The sequence below is a fragment of the Trifolium pratense genome, linkage group LG3 (genome assembly GCF_020283565.1).
Source record: "Trifolium pratense cultivar HEN17-A07 linkage group LG3, ARS_RC_1.1, whole genome shotgun sequence".
Lineage (NCBI taxonomy): Eukaryota > Viridiplantae > Streptophyta > Magnoliopsida > Fabales > Fabaceae > Trifolium > Trifolium pratense.
Window position 1 is genome coordinate 34,585,058 of NC_060061.1, and position 16,001 is coordinate 34,601,058.

At 32.5% G+C, this 16,001-nt stretch overlaps 2 protein-coding genes across 4 annotated transcripts in view; both read left to right on the plus strand.

Moving 5' to 3' along the window:
* Nucleotides 1–16,001, plus strand: part of LOC123916287 (zinc finger CCCH domain-containing protein 38-like) — a 60,226-nt gene that overhangs the window by 31,448 nt on the left and 12,777 nt on the right. The gene's annotated exons all lie outside the window — the stretch shown is intronic.
* Nucleotides 5,267–9,761, plus strand: LOC123916293 (auxin response factor 2A-like). Of its 3 annotated transcripts, none has more exons than XM_045967723.1 (8): nt 5,267–6,572; nt 6,678–6,748; nt 6,820–7,186; nt 7,304–7,360; nt 7,705–7,793; nt 8,775–8,841; nt 9,102–9,151; nt 9,335–9,761. In XM_045967723.1, exons 3-8 carry the CDS (start codon nt 7,070–7,072, stop codon nt 9,507–9,509), a joined length of 555 nt encoding a protein of 184 aa, XP_045823679.1. In that variant the 5' UTR covers nt 5,267–6,572; nt 6,678–6,748; nt 6,820–7,069; the 3' UTR covers nt 9,510–9,761. The 3 variants fall into 3 exon arrangements, with proteins under 3 accessions (XP_045823679.1, XP_045823681.1, XP_045823680.1); XM_045967725.1 differs by having other exon boundaries at nt 6,820–7,174; XM_045967724.1 differs by having other exon boundaries at nt 6,678–6,711.

A 16,001-nucleotide genomic window follows, 5' to 3' on the forward strand; every position in this document is an offset into this window, starting at 1 on the left:
AAAGTGAGACTTATTTTTTTATTGTATTGGAAAATTATCAAAACATACCTTAAATAGAAGATAATGAATCAATTATAATCATCAATTGAGACTTATTTTTTGATCACATGGGAAAACAAGGATTCCACACACTCTTAAATGATGTAACACTAATCGTTTGACAATCCTGCTTCTTTTCATACAATTTTTTACGGTATGCTTCTTTTCTTTTCAATTTTACAAGTGTACCATTTTTTTTGTGGTGTATGCTTTTTTTGTTACAATATTCTCTTTGCTCGTACTTTTTTTTTTCTTGTTATTAGTTCAATATTTTTTGTTTTCTTTTTTTACAAATTTGAACGATAGGTTAATTTAACAATTTAATTTGTAATGATTTTGTTGAAAAAACAAACAGGTTTTTAGTAATGGATGTCAATGTTTTTGAAGAGATTCCATGTAATATGCAAGTAGAAGTGAAAAAAAAAAACCAAGGGAGGATCTTGAAACAACCAGAGATGGGTTGGGTTGTTCTGAATACAAATGGCGCGAGTAGACGGGATGTGGCAGCTGGTTGTGGCGGGTTACTCCGTAATTCTAACGGGCAATGGTTAGGTGGATTCTCTCGTCATTTAGGAATGTGCAGTGCTTATCTTGCCGAGTTGTGGGGTGTGCTTGATGGTCTTAGGCTTGCGCGGGAATACGACATCACCAAGTTGAAGGTGCAAGTGGATTCTAGAGTTGTAGTCCAGACGCTAAACAGTGCTAATACTGGTAGTATTGCCGGATGGAGGCTTATTCAGGAAATCCGTCAGCTATTAGCATTGGATTGGGAGATTAGAATTTGTCACACATACCGTGAAGCAAATGCATGTGCGGATGCTCTTGCCAACATGGGATGCGACCATGGACCTGGACTACGTATTTATGAACAATGTCCGGCTAGTTTGAGTAGTTTGTTGCTTATGGATGTAATGGGGGTTACTACCCCTAGAGTCATCTCTGTTTAGTTTCTTCCCTTGGGCTTATGCCCCTTTTGTATCCAAAAAAAAAAAAAAAATTTGAAGAATGTTTTGATAATGTTCATTTTTCAATGTGATAAAAAAATAAGTCTCACCCAACTAATTATTATGAATCAATCTTAGCCATTAATTGAAATTAAAAAAAAAAGGTCATGATTTGGAGTAGCTTTTATAACTTACTCTTGGAGTCAATGTAACCTCCTCTATATATATATATATATATAATAATAATAATAATATTTTAACGTGTTTAATTTTAAACGTAATATGAAATTAATAATTTTATTTTTAATTTAAAAATTCAAGTGTTATGAACAATAATTAAAGAAAATATGACCCAATCAATATATTATTAATTTTAGATTTAAAATAAATATTAAATATTAAATAATTCATACATTTTCTCTTTTTCTTATTAGGTAAATACTAGTACTTTCTCCCGTGCGATGCACCGGATCTCGCACGGGATATATATCCATATAAAATATAGTTTATTAAAATAGTTTATTTTCTAGAGATTTTTTTTTAATTTTTTGATAAAAAAAAATTGATAACAAAATAATGAAATACTTAAAACGAAATATTAAAATTTAAGACATATTTTAAGAAAAACTATTTAAATCAATTTTTCATTTGAAGTTTTATAAAAATATTCTTTATTAAAAAACTTTTAACGCAAAAAAAAAAAAGGTACTCTGTAAAAATCATTTTTAAAAAAGGTGAAACAAACTCACCCAATATCATACTATCACAAAAATCATTCAAATTTTTTACAACGTTATTTTCATAACTATCACTACACATATTATAGAGAGGAAATGTTATTTAAAGATCTCACTCGTGTATTCTGTCGCAAACATAATTACAGCATCACAGTTTGCTGATAAAAAAAAAAATTAGAATCCTGTTAATGAATCATGGGATACTCAAGGGTAAAGTTGAAGGATCAGAACAATGTTCATACGGAGGTGTTCTAGTCACTTTCGTCGGCCACACTTCCTTGTGGTGTGGTTTAATGTGGCGGATCTAGATGGTATTGGGAGGGTTCGTTTACTCCGGCGAAGGTGGAGGAGGCTGCTAATTGGTCTGGTGTTTTAGTTGTTTCACAGTGTTTTGGTGTGATATGTGGTGGTAGTTTTACTTCCGTTTTTGGTGGTGGTTGATGGCGACGATGGCTGGTTTGTTGCGGTTCATGAATATTTTCCCTCCGTCCAAACTCTGTCTAGGCTTTCTTTCCCGAGTATTCTCCGGCAGCCACACAATCAGATCGCAAATGAAGATTTTTTGCTTATACCAGAGGCTTCCGGCGGTCTCCACCGTGCTAGATGCTTTGGTGAGTTGCAGTTTGCTCAGATATGTGTGGAGTGTGTTTAGTTGTCGGCGCTTTCATGGGTATGGTTCGGCAATGATGTTTTTGGTGGGAGATATTTCTATTCTGATTCTCATCGGTGTTCCTCTATGAATTTTAAATGGTGTTGTTTAGTTTTGGTTGAGGCTGGTTATAGGGATTAGTTTCAGTGGTGGGGATATACACTCAAACTAATTGTAAGGGATGGGTTGACGCAGTTGTTTGTTGTAATTTTTGATTGGTTAAGATTTTTTCATCACCTTACCTTTTTTTTTGTTTGATTCGACAATCCTTTATATTTATTGTTTAGAGAATTTATCTATTAATAACATTTAGCCGATTCAAAAAAAAAAAACAATGTTCATAGCTAGACTACAACATGTTCCCTAAAACATTGAAAGAGGTAATTGCAAAGTATAGCTTTATTATTATAAAAATAAAGAAAGAAAAAAATTAATTAAGGAAAGGAACGTGAAGACACGAAATGGTCTCATATGGCTAACCAAACATGTAAATAACAAATTTCAAAAAAAATACATGGAAGATCAATCTAAAACAAAACCAAAATCTATACACCTTCCTTGACAAATCTAAAAAAATTTATTGCTGCTTTTCAATATTTGGGAAGCACATTCAGCCTCCAAAATGTGGAGATGAAAAGAAGCATGAGTGAAAATTACATAGAAGAGAGATGAAAGAGTTTGTGGTTTGCAAGCAAAATGGAGGAATAATACAAAATGTTGCACATAAGAGAAAGAATAAGGATTCTCAAACAAATGTTTACACATAGAGAGGAAGAAGAAGAGGTGAGGCAAAGAAGAAAAAGTCGCACAATAATGAAAGAAGGAAGGTTAGAAGAAGAAGGGGTTTTTGCAGAGAAAGTATCAAAATTTAAACTGATAAAATGTGAAATTGGATAATAAAGGACCACCCTTGCTATTCAAATTAATTTTCCCTAACGTGTGTGAGAGAATTGAAGCATTTTTTTGTTGGAAATTGTGGAATTGAAAACTAAATAGGTGTATGTACCAAAAAAAAAAAAAAAAGAAAACTAAATAGGTGTAGTGTAGTGGAGTAGTAATTAAGGAGAGTTATTGGTTGGTCACTATATTACTATCAAAAGAAGCGGTGCGTGCAGTAGAACTGAAGAGCGTGTTGAAGCAAAGTGACTGGCAAACAAAATTTATTGACATGCTTTCACCGTTACTGATTTTCTTAACCACAATATCCTCAAACCAGCTAACACACGAAGGATGAAATTTATTGACTTCCACTAAATCTCTCCATCAAATAGAGTCACTATTGCTGCTAACTGCCAGGAATTCAATATCCAAACTTCTAGACTTCCTGCCATACCTGAAACGCAACAAAGGCTGCCAAGAAGCACTACTATCCACTAAGCACCTACATTTCCACTTCGCGCAAAGAGCCAAATTAAACAGCTCAAGATTCTTAACCCCCAAGGCCACCATCTTCCTTCGATTTACAAATGTTATCCCAACTTATCCACCTTATATGTTCCTAATAATGATCCATACTTTTAGTTCCTCCATCCTCAAGTTGGATCATCTTCTTTCCAATTTTTCTACATCTCTCTCCTTACTCTTTATTTCTCTCTTTATTTGTGAAAAAAAAAGTACGAATAACCACCAAGTCTTCGATTAATTGTGCTAATAAAAAAGATGAAGTATTAAAGGGATAGCTTCAGCTTCACTTTAGTGACTGGAAATATCCTCACACAGGCTAGCTTCTAGGCTATCTATTGTACATCTATGCAAAATTGAAATATACTATTTAGTTGAATCTGTTTAGAGTTATCTGGTTGAGTTTATCACAAATCTAACATGATGTCAGATCCTCATTTGTAGTAAAAACAACAAATTATATTTTTCTATTAATTCATACCACCAACCTTCCAATAGATGAAGAAACATTGAAATTTTTGGCAGAATTTGAACATCGAGGAAGGGAAATAAGGACTTTGGTGAGTTCCAAAATAGTTTGTCCTTAGGTCTTTGTTAACTCCTCATAGTTTTTGAAATATATTTGACTCAGTGTAAAAAAAAAAAATGTTTGACTCAATTGAGGTTGTCCTTAGGTCTTTGTCAACTACTCATAGTTTTTAAAATATATTTGACTTTGTTTAAAAATAAATAAATATATATATTTGACTCAATTGAGTTTGTTTACGTATTCGTTTTTTTTTTTTGTTTTAATAATGTTCAAATTGAATTTATTTTTAATGTACGTTATAAGTTTAAATGAATAAAAATATTTTATTAAAAAAGAAATAGAGGTTGTTTTTTTGACTTAATAAGTTATTCATAACAAACAATGATCGGTTAATCAGGACAACACCAAAAAAAAAATTATCTAATATAATAAATAAAAAAAGAAATAATAAATAAAAAAATTAAATATGATGTGTTAGTTCCATAAGTAAGTATTAGGTGTCATTTCATTTAAATAATGTGTCATGTTATTAAAATTAAAAAAGAAACGAAAAGGGGACCAAATATCTGAAATTTTCAAAATAGAAAGACAAAAATTATGCAAAAACTGCATTCAAGACTATGTAAAAATAAAATAAAATTTTTTGCTTAAGTCTACATTAATTTTTAAGGAATCTTATACAATACTATAATATAAATTATTATTTTATATTTTTTTACGTAAATACTACTATAAATTATTAAGTCTACATTTTTAAGGAATATAATACAATACTACTATTTATTTATTTAGTATAACGTTAATGTTTTTTTTAAAAAATATACACTGCCTAGTAATTGCTAAATTTTATTCTTACAAAAAAAAAAAAAAATATTACCGTTGTTGTTGAGTGCGTGCATCTCACGTCCTGATCCTTATAAATACTGAGCGCCCAAATCCGGGAACCCTAACTATTCATTCATTCATTCTCTCATTGCTCTGTTCTCTCTCTCTCTGATAATAATAATCTCATTCTTTTCTGAAAGCTCTCTCTCTCTGATTCATTCTTCTTGCTGTTGTTTCGTTTTCATGGAATCACCGCGCACTCCGATTTCATCGCCATCGTCCCTCTCGTCGGTAACTCCTTCACCTCGCACTCCTCTATGTGAATCTCCGATGATGGATCATACTCCTCCGATTTCACCTCGCACTCCGATTTCATCGCCATCGTCGGTAACTCCTTCACCTCCTCGTGCACCCAAAAAAAGTAATAAGCAACGAATGATATATTCTACCCCGATGCTACGCTTAATGGATCGAATCATTCAAGATGGTGAATTGTGGTTGGTTGAGTATCGAAGGAATCAGAACACCGCTCAACTCATCGAAAACGAGAGAAAGAGAAAAATCAAAATTTTGATGTCACTTCGATGATAGTAACCCTTTCACAATTATTTCTCTCTTATTATTCCTTTTCAGATATGACATATATAGATGCTTTCTATATCAAAATGGGTAAGGAAAAAGGGTAAGATTCCATTGTTATTTTTTGACATAATATATAAATGATGTTTTCTATATGGAAATAGGTGAGTTCATTGCCACTTCCTCCTTCTCAGGCTGGTTAGTTTTCAATTTCATTTCTATAAAGTTTTAAACTTTCTTCTTTTTAGGTTATAAAAATTGTGTCTTTGGTTATGTGGTTTTAATTTGGGTAATTTCATTTATCTATTTTTTGTTTCAGAAAATGTGGCTTTTGTTTATTTGTTCTATTCTTTTTGTTGATGATTTATGTTCTTGATTGTGTTTTCGTGTTTGGACTTTTGTTTATTTGGGTAATTTCATTTATCTATTTTTAGGTTTCATTTTATGTTAATTAACAGCCTTTCCAGAATGTTTTTCAGTGACCCTTTTACCTTATGAACATGGAGCAAACTGAGGGAGGGATGAGAAGTGAAATTGATGATTTAAGTTTTTAACTTTCTTAGACAAGTTAAGGGCATTAAAAAAAATCTTCTGCATGTGTGAAAAATGATGATATGTATCAAGAGTTCTTCCTAGTTTTGATTGTTTCAGCTTTGACTGAGTTTCTATTTTCTTTTATTATGCAATTGTGATTGATGATATGTTGGAGAGAAGAGATATATATATATATATATATATATATATATATATTTTTACCGATATTATTTTGTTTTTGTTTGAATCCATAACTACCTTGATTGTCAGAGTCAATGCAGGTACTACAGCTTGTGTAGGATAAAAATCAGTCTCGTCTCTTCAGGTCATTAGAGGTAGTAATGGAAAGTGCATCAGTTTTTATATGGATTTGTGTTTGGTTGCCTTACTTCTCTTATGTTCATTTTTGTTACTCACTTTCTTTTGAAATCTAAAAACAGAAAGGAGCAGAAGATACTATAAGAGGCTAAGAGGGTAATCATATCGGAAACAGATCTTCCTCGTGACTTAGGTATTTAGTTCTTCCTCATGATTTAGTCCTTTAATTTGTATTTCTTATTGGCATTGATTTAATGTTTTTAGGTTGCTTCAAATTTTAAACAAGTCTGGGATACATTAAAAAAAATTATTAAGCTAGGGAATAATTCAATTGGAGCCCATGTGATCTCTATGCCCTCAAGTATTAACAAGGATTCTGTTCTCACTGATAGGGTAATAATATCGGAAACGATTCTAGATCTCGTTATTGAAGTTTTCAATGGGATACATTGCTTGCATATGTTCTAGCTTCAATATCATGTCCTTTTTCTGTTGTACTTACATATAAAACTTTATGGTCTTTTTTTGGTTGCAACTTCAAGCATCTACTGATCAAGAATTGAACCAAGAAATTCCTCATTTCAATCTACCATCGAAGATTTTATGCCGTGTTGTTAAGGTTCAGTTGCTGGTACTGTTGTTTGATTCCTCTTGTTACATTCATGTCTTTATGTGTTTTTTGTTGTGAAAATGATGGTTTGTGTTTATTTACCTTAGAATCTTGTTGATTTTCTTTCTGTTGTTGTAGGCTGAGCAAGAAACTGATGAGGTTTATGCTTATCTTGCTTTGCTTCCAGAATCAGATGTGAGAATATATTATCAATCATTGGCGTTTAGAAATTGAATTTTAATTTCTAAAGCTTGAAATCATGTAAGTAGGTAGGAGGAATAGAAATGCTGTTAATGGTGATTTTCCGCAGCGATAATTTGTTTATGATAATGGATGTCCATTGAGTTATATCTAGTGTTTGCCTTATGAAGTTGGCGAATATTATTTTTCTGGTGTTTGTCCTTTGTGTCATTTTGGTCTGAATGAAGTATGATGATAGACTTCCAGGCATACATGATACATGTTTAATGCTATTTGATGAACATCAATGATCTGGTGTCCAAATTGTTCTAGCGCTCATTATACTACTAGCTGTGCAGATATGTGACGCAGTTGCTGTGGCTGGATTACTAAATGCAACTCTTGTTATTCCAATATTTCATTTAAATAGTGTATGGAGAGATTCAAGGTATTTGCTTTTATTATGCTTGCTTTTAAAATTTGTAACATGGTTATAGTGGTTGTTTAATTTATGCATTTATTTGCCTGTTAAATCTCAATGCTATATAACTCAGACTAATTTTGAGTTTCTTCTCAACTGTATCATTCACATGATTGTATTTGTTTTTAATAAATATTTGTACCTGACACCGGCTGATGGAAAAGCCTAATGTTGTTGTATTAAATCTTTGAAATGGATTTCAAATTTAAGGATTGTAATATATGCATAGGAAGGAACTAATCAAATCAATAATACCATGAAATTGATAAGTTTTTCTACGGTGACTGTTTTCTTAATTATTATTTCTGCCCTGCAATTTATCTCTTACAGAAAATTGATAAGTTTTGTAAATGAAAACAGATATGTCCTGCATACCTCATCAGTTTGTGTTTGGTCTTTTGCTTTTTTGACATATCTAGCACCATTCACTTCCAATAGAAGACCACTTGAATATCCGAGTCATCTTAAGCCTACTTACGGATGCAAGACTTATAAGTAACAGTCACGGATGTTGAACTGAGAGTCCATTACATTAGTTGCCACTGAGAGTCCTTATGTCAATGCCATTACACTTTACTTGCAATAATGCTGTTTTTTATTTATATGTATGATTTCAAGATGTAATGATAAATTGTTGACATAAAGACTTTTTTTTTTTATTGAATTATTTGAGTTATCTACTAGCATAAGCTTATGAGGGCAGGGTATGACATATTCATAAGCTATTTTCATAAGCTCTCCGAGATACTTATGAAAACAACTTATGGTTTATATGAAAACCATTGAACTTTATTTCATTTTTTGTTATTATTAGTTCAATCTCCTGCTACACATCCGACTTTAGAAACTCGTGTTTTCTATTTTTTAAAATTCTATACTTTTTATTGAGTGATTGTTGTTTCTTTAAAAAGCTCATAGTGTATCTTCATAAATTTTATTCCATGACAGGATAAAGAAACTGGCCACTGGAGATTCAGCTGCATCTTGTCCTTTCCATGGAGGTCTATTCTTTCCGGTAAATTTCAAGCCTATCGCTGTGGAGTGTATACATATTTTTCTATACTGTATTGTATTGTATTTATCTGCATTTCAATGGAACCTCTCGGAATTTCTTTCATTTTTCATACTATTGGTTGAAGGCTCAAATTAAAATGAGTCAGATTTTTAATAGAATATGTGGCAATTACAAAATGTTTATTTAGTAGCAAGCAACAAAAAAGAAGCTTAAATTATATTGTATGGTACACAGTTTGACCATGTTAATATATGCTGCAGCAACTGGATACAGAATATTACTTTTATGCCCAATCAGGAAACGTATGCAGGTGAAAAAAATGTTCAATTATGATGACACATGTTTCTACCATTGTTTGATTTCAATTATGAATACATTTGACTAATATGAACTAATGCGAATAAGTTTTAAAATGAAATCTTATGTGAGTAGGTTATTAGTATTTAGGGTTGTCATTTTGAAATCATCTAAAATATCTGGAAAAAAAATTCAGGCGTGCGGAGCATTGGAATGTTCCAAAATCGGCTTTGTTCAAGCAAATTCTAAGGCCTGGCAAGGGATTTGGCTTAAGAGATTATGTGACTAGGTGGTTGAATCCAGTGTCATTAAATTTACAAAGATTTTGTGGCAATGCCAACGTTTCGTTATACACACCTAAACCTGTGTGATATTATTATGTCCTAGGAGCTTGTGACATAGTAGGAATATCCTGTATATGTGTGGTTTACCAAATTAATTAGGACTGTGAATGTGGTTTTGTTACCAGAAAAAGAAAATAGAGAAAAAGAGTTTTTTTTTTTTCCTTTTCTTTTGTTACTTTAAAGTTAAGTTTCTTTTTTGATGAACATAAAATAATGTAAAGTGAAGTTTTTTTTTTTTTTAATTATTGATAGATTATTCTGTACAATTTTTGGCCCTAACATTTGTTGGTTTATGTTTTTTTTTTTTTGACTAACTTTGTTGGTTTATGTTTTTGTCAAGTAGCCTAGTGACTAGACTCTCACACATATGAATGTGGAGAAATGTGAAATCCGAGGTTTGAACCCTGGTCACTCCAATAATATCCCTGGTAGCTACCATTTGAGCTACACTTATGGGACTTGTTGGTTTATGTTTGGATGTGGAATAATGGTTAATTAGAGTAGTTAAAGAAGTTAAGGGTTTTATAGAAATTAGTTAGGTAGTAGTTTAGTTGTTAAAAGGGCTATTTGTATAATTATGAGAACACAATGTAGAGTTGATCATTATTGAATATTGTAAACTTATTGTCAATTGAAGCATGTTTTTTTTATATCTTTTTTTGTACAAAAGAGGGCCAAAGGAGTTGATTTGGTCAGCATAATTATTTATTGCACATAACGACTCTTGCGTTTAATTGATATTTTAGTATGATTTTTACCCTAATATATGATTATATGCTTTCAATGGCCATGACGTATAGAATTTAATATACACTTTGAGTTCTTTGGTGGAATAATTATTTCTCATAGGAACCGAAAATTAACACAAAAATATATATATTACTAGAACATCGACCCGTGCGGTGCACGAGTCTGATTAGCTGTAAGATATATAATGATTAAATAAGATATGATAATTCCAATAATGTAAGGTATATGAAAAAAGTTGAGTAACATTAAACGATAGTTCAATAATAATTTTGGAAAAATATTCATACAAAGAAAATTATGTTATATTACGGAAGACTTCCTTATAGACCACATTCGAAGTCTTAGTCGTATCTTCACCGTCGTCATCGATGATCAATATTTTTAATCCTTTTCTAGAAGTAACTATTGAAATTGTAACATACAACTGACCATGTGAAAATACTGGCGACAGAAGATATATCCCAACATGCTTTAAAGATTATCCCTGACTCTTATTAATAGTCATCGCAAAAGAAATCATTATAGGAAATTGTCTCCGTTGAAATTTAAAAGGAATTCTCACGTCAAATGGTGTCAGAGAAAATCTAGGTATGAAAACCTGATCACCAATATTACTTCATGAAATAATTTTTTCTTCAAGAGCACGTTTTCCCAATCTCGTAATAATAAGTTTTGTTCCATTGCATAATCCTAATTTTTTATTCAAATTCCTTAATAGCATAACTGGAACTCCAACTTTAAGTCTCAACTTGTGATTTGGAAGTCCCGACGTAGAAATCGTGTTCAAAAATTCGGGAGTATGGACATCATCCACTGTTTGACCGTTTACATTTTATGTGAGTGGAGTATCATAACTCAAATATGTTTTTTCTTCACCAAGAATTAAATCCAACATATAATCATTTATTGTGTCGACTATTGAATTTTTAGGAGGTAGTATAGCTCTATTTTGGAAATACGTTATATCGTTCATGTTTTGTAAAAGTTGGGGATATGTGCTTTCAATGATAGAAGCAAGAGGATCACCTGAATTTGGAATCAATAAATCTGATGGAATGTCAAGTTCTAAATTATCGTCGTTGTCATCTCCAATTTCTCCATCGCCAACACCCAAAACCCATTCAGAAAACAATCTCGTTCAACGTCTGCACTCGAAGCACACCGAGAAGCCTCGTGTTTTTACTCAATGTTAAAACTTCACAAAAATTTCAAAGAACTGAAGAATTAATAGTAGCATGAACAACTTCTGGCCTTGTACCTTTGGGTATTACTGGTAGAATTTGTCTAAAATCTCCGACAAAAACAACAACTTTTCCACCGAAGGGAATGTGTTTATTTTTTTCATCAACAGACTTGAGAATATCTTTTAAAGTTCGATCAACAGCTTCGAAACAATGTTTGTGCATCATTGGTGCTTCATCCCATATAATGAGCTTTGCTTTTTGTATTAATAGCGCCAAAGGGCTTTTAGGAACTATGATACATGTTGAAAACTCGTCAACATTTAGAGGAATACAAAACCTTGAATGTGTTGTTCTACCGCCACGTATAAGCAATGCAGTGATCCTAGTTGATGCAACTATTAAAACTATCTCACCTTTTGAGCGTAATGCGACTGACATGGCCCTCCAGATAAATGTCTTCCCTGTACCGCCATAACCATAAAGAAAAAACACACCAGGTTTGTTTTCGTTAACTCTTGTCATGATTGTGTCATATACTTTACGTTGCTCTGAAGTCATAGTTGACATCAATCTAACATGTTCCTCAGCTAATGATTGTCTGTTATAATTTAATTCATCGTGTATTAAACTATTTTGTATATCAGGAACTAATGGTGTGTCTGCTCTAGGCATTGGAGGATAATCTTTTAAACTCTTCCCACAACTACTCAATATCTGCTAGTGCATATTGTATCAATTGATCATCGGTTAATATTAAATCTGCAATGTTAAAATCAAAATAATGAATGTGATTAGTGACAAGACTATGGTTGTGTTTGGTTGTATTGCAAAAAAAAATTGATTTAGCAGAATCGAGTTTGATAGATTTGATTTTGGTTAAAAGTGAGTTAAACAGAATTGATTTATGTTTGGATACATTAACGTAAAAATTAAGGGTATTTATAAAAAATATCAATTCTTTTTCCATTTGTTTTTTGAAAAAATTCTTTTTCCAATTTTCAAAAACTACAATTTAATAAACTGCATAATAAATAATTTAAAAAGTGATATAAGCAAGGTTATATGAGTAAAAAAATAAACAACTAATAAGTATGGTTTTATAGAAATAGGTGAAAATATTTTATACCTGGAGCACCAGGCAAGCGTCTCTGTTTGTGCAAAATGTCATCAATCAAAAGATGTGAAGTACTTGTTCAAACTATTTCTGGTCTGGTCGGCTGATCTGACACCAATAATGTTGCAAACATTGTCCTTAAAAAAGTCCCTGAACCCTAGTGGTTTGTCTCTTTTATTGCCTCTATATACTCCTTATCATCATCCAGCAAACCTCTTGCAAAACAGACTTCCTTGAAACTATCATATTTGAAATTATCCACTGTTTTTAATTCATCAAAAGAAGTAAGACCTTTGACGTAGTTTAACAACGTCCTCAAATAAAACCTTTCACCTGCACCACGTGGTGCAAAGTGAACTCTTCCAATTGAAAAACCTCTTTGTCTTGGAGTCCACTGATGCAAATTTTCTTTCCACACAAACTTAGTTGGGAATTGACTATATGTTAAATTTTTTACCTCTGGAAATTTCTTGTTTGCATCCATCCATGCCAAAAATTTTGATGTGCGACACTTTGGTTTGTTTAGAACATCTTCAATACACTCGTTATCTTCAAATAAAACAGTGTGCTCATCTTCAAGATGATAATTAAGCCGCTCAACCGTAAGCTCTCTATAGTGTGTATATCAAAGGCTCTCTATAGTGTATATCTAAAGAAAATATCCTCCAAGCAGCTTCACATGCCGACAAATATCTACAGTCATAATACATCTTTATTTCATCAAAACATTGTGACTTGTCGCTTCCATTACCAGATGTATAGAAATTTGCTGTAACACGATCATTGCGACTTGTCACTAAATGCAAAATTGTGTCGTGTGTGAAAATCCTAATATCAATACTCGGTATCATAATTTTAATAGAAATAACATATAAAATAAAATTAAATATAAATAATTGAGAATTTTGGTGTAAAAAACAATCTATTAAAATTTTTGGAACTATACTAACTTCGGTTACGCAAAACTCAACGCAGTAGGTCCGATATCTAATTTGCAATTCATTAACCAACTTCTCCCGATCAGATAAAGGATTGGGATTCAAAGGACCCGTTTAAATATATATGTTCTGGTGAACATTCAAAGAGAGTTGTATTATCGATATTGAATTAAATAATGTTACACAAACCTAGACCAAAGGATGGTCCATATGCTTGAGAAAATAGAAAAATGTATATCTGTGTATATCTCTGATAATGAAATAGTTGTCCTTTCTCCTTCAAGATTCACTTCTATTTATAGATGTACATGTAGGAGTGAAATTCCTAAAATACCACTCCACCTTCTCCGAAAAGCAAGGATAATGGGCGGTTATTCTGAGATCATGGGCGGATCATGGAGATAGTGGAATGAAGCTTTGTTGGCCATGTTGTGAAGATGGACTTCATGGCTGTCTTTTTCCCGTCTATTCCTTTTTTCCAATCCTTTGGGCTTGTATTTGATGGATCAGCTGCTATTGGGTCTAGGCAAATCACACCCTGGTCCATGGCCCGGTACACAGCCCCCCAAGCACGAGGCTTCAGGAAGGCGAAGTGCTTTTGATTGAAGTCACTTGGCGATTATTATGCCTCAACGTTGTTCTATGTCGCCTATTTATTGTTGACTCATATTCTTTGTTTGCTTGTCGCCTTGTCCTTCCTTTTGTTGTTGATATTTCTTAGATAATTTATACGCCCTTCTATGACTTTTGAATATCTTGATGTATGCCATTTGTGGCTTTGAATATTGTTGTCATTGTTTCTTGGCGACTTTGAGCAATTTGGCAAGTCGCCCTTCCTCCTTTTCCATTGTATTTGCATTTTCGAGTCAGTGTTGCCACCAATCTCGCCTCTTCGTCTTTCGCGATTCGTCCCTCCTTTCCTTCTTGAAATCAAATTGAAACTTTGTGGCCAGTAACTTCACTTCTTTATTGTAGTTGATTTTCGTACTGTCAGGCTTGCACGCCTTATTTTGTAACTGTTGTTTCTTTGGCGAGAAAGAGAGAATTGATGCTGCTCGGAGTCGCCCTTCCACTGTACTTTGTGTTTGGTGTTGAAAATAATCTCGCCTTTGAAATTTTTAACTTTGCACCTGCAATGTCTTTAGCTCTTTAAATATAATTATATATCATTTATGAATAACTTTATACCTGTTGCCTTTTGGCGGTTGCAAATGATTTGGCGTTATAATGAATCGCCTTGCTTTGGCTGTTGATGACTTATTGGCAAGTGTACCAATTATCGCCAAGTAGTAAAAAATTATCGATCCTCAGGGATTGAGATTAATCTAAAGCAAAACAATTAAACTATTTCTTAGGAGGAAATTAAATGACATTTTGGGGGGAATGCATAGCATTTGATTAACAATTGAAAGTAAAAAGGTTTAAATTCAACAATTAAAGAAAGCGATTGGGTTTGTTTCGAATCCCTCGTATTTCAGTATGGATGTTAGCGTCTAATACCCTTATAATGATCAATCCAATTATCACGACGGTTTAACTAAGCCACTATACCCATTCTCATGGTGTATAACTCACTATTTTACACTATAATACCCTAATCTCTTAGGCCAATTGAATAGTTAAAATAGGCAAACATTGAACGTTAAACCATAAGTCACAACCTCTAATTCCCTATCTCTAGATCAATTACAAGGTTGAACAATCAATTTAGGTCCAATTCATACAATTAATCTCTTAATCAATATGAATCTCAAATCATACATGAACATTCATCAATACCCATAAAGCATTAAACACAAAGATTGATTGAATAACGAATTGAATTAATCAAAAGAGTATTAGTTCAAAGACCTAACATATAAACCCATAGATTCATACAAGTTCATCTTACAAAACCAATCAAAAGAGAACTAGCTACTCATAATGAAAACAAAAGAAGAAATAAAGAAACTAAAACCAATTAATAAGGTGTCAGCTTGTAGCTTGGAGTCGTTCCTTCCTTCCTTCAAGTGCCCCACGCACTGTTCATGTTTTTCTCCTCCTCTCTGCGTGATATCCTTCCCCAGCGTAGCTCCTCTTGTTATATGCAAAATATGCATTGAATTCTCCAGTATCTTCTTGGGCCACTTTAGCATGTTGCATTTTCTTGGGCTATTCATCAGTCTGTTTTCTATTCACACCAACCCATTACACTAAAACACTTGTTAATATAATTTTTGCACTCAACCATAAACATGTTAAGTTGAACCAAGAAAATAAAAACTACACAAAATATTATTTTAATAGAGAAAAACACTTAATTGATTCGATAAATCAATAATTGCAATTTATTTAAAATGACTCTAAATTAAACACTAAACTAATAAAATGATATTAAAACTTATTAAAAAGACTCTAAAAATAGTGACCGATGAGGATCTCATCAGCTGTGTATAAGCTTTTTCTGCTGGCGATGTTGATAATCTCGCCTTTCTTTGCTGTATCTTTTTCTGACGCCCTCTACTCGTAAGATTTACAGGTAGCGCCAAAATAT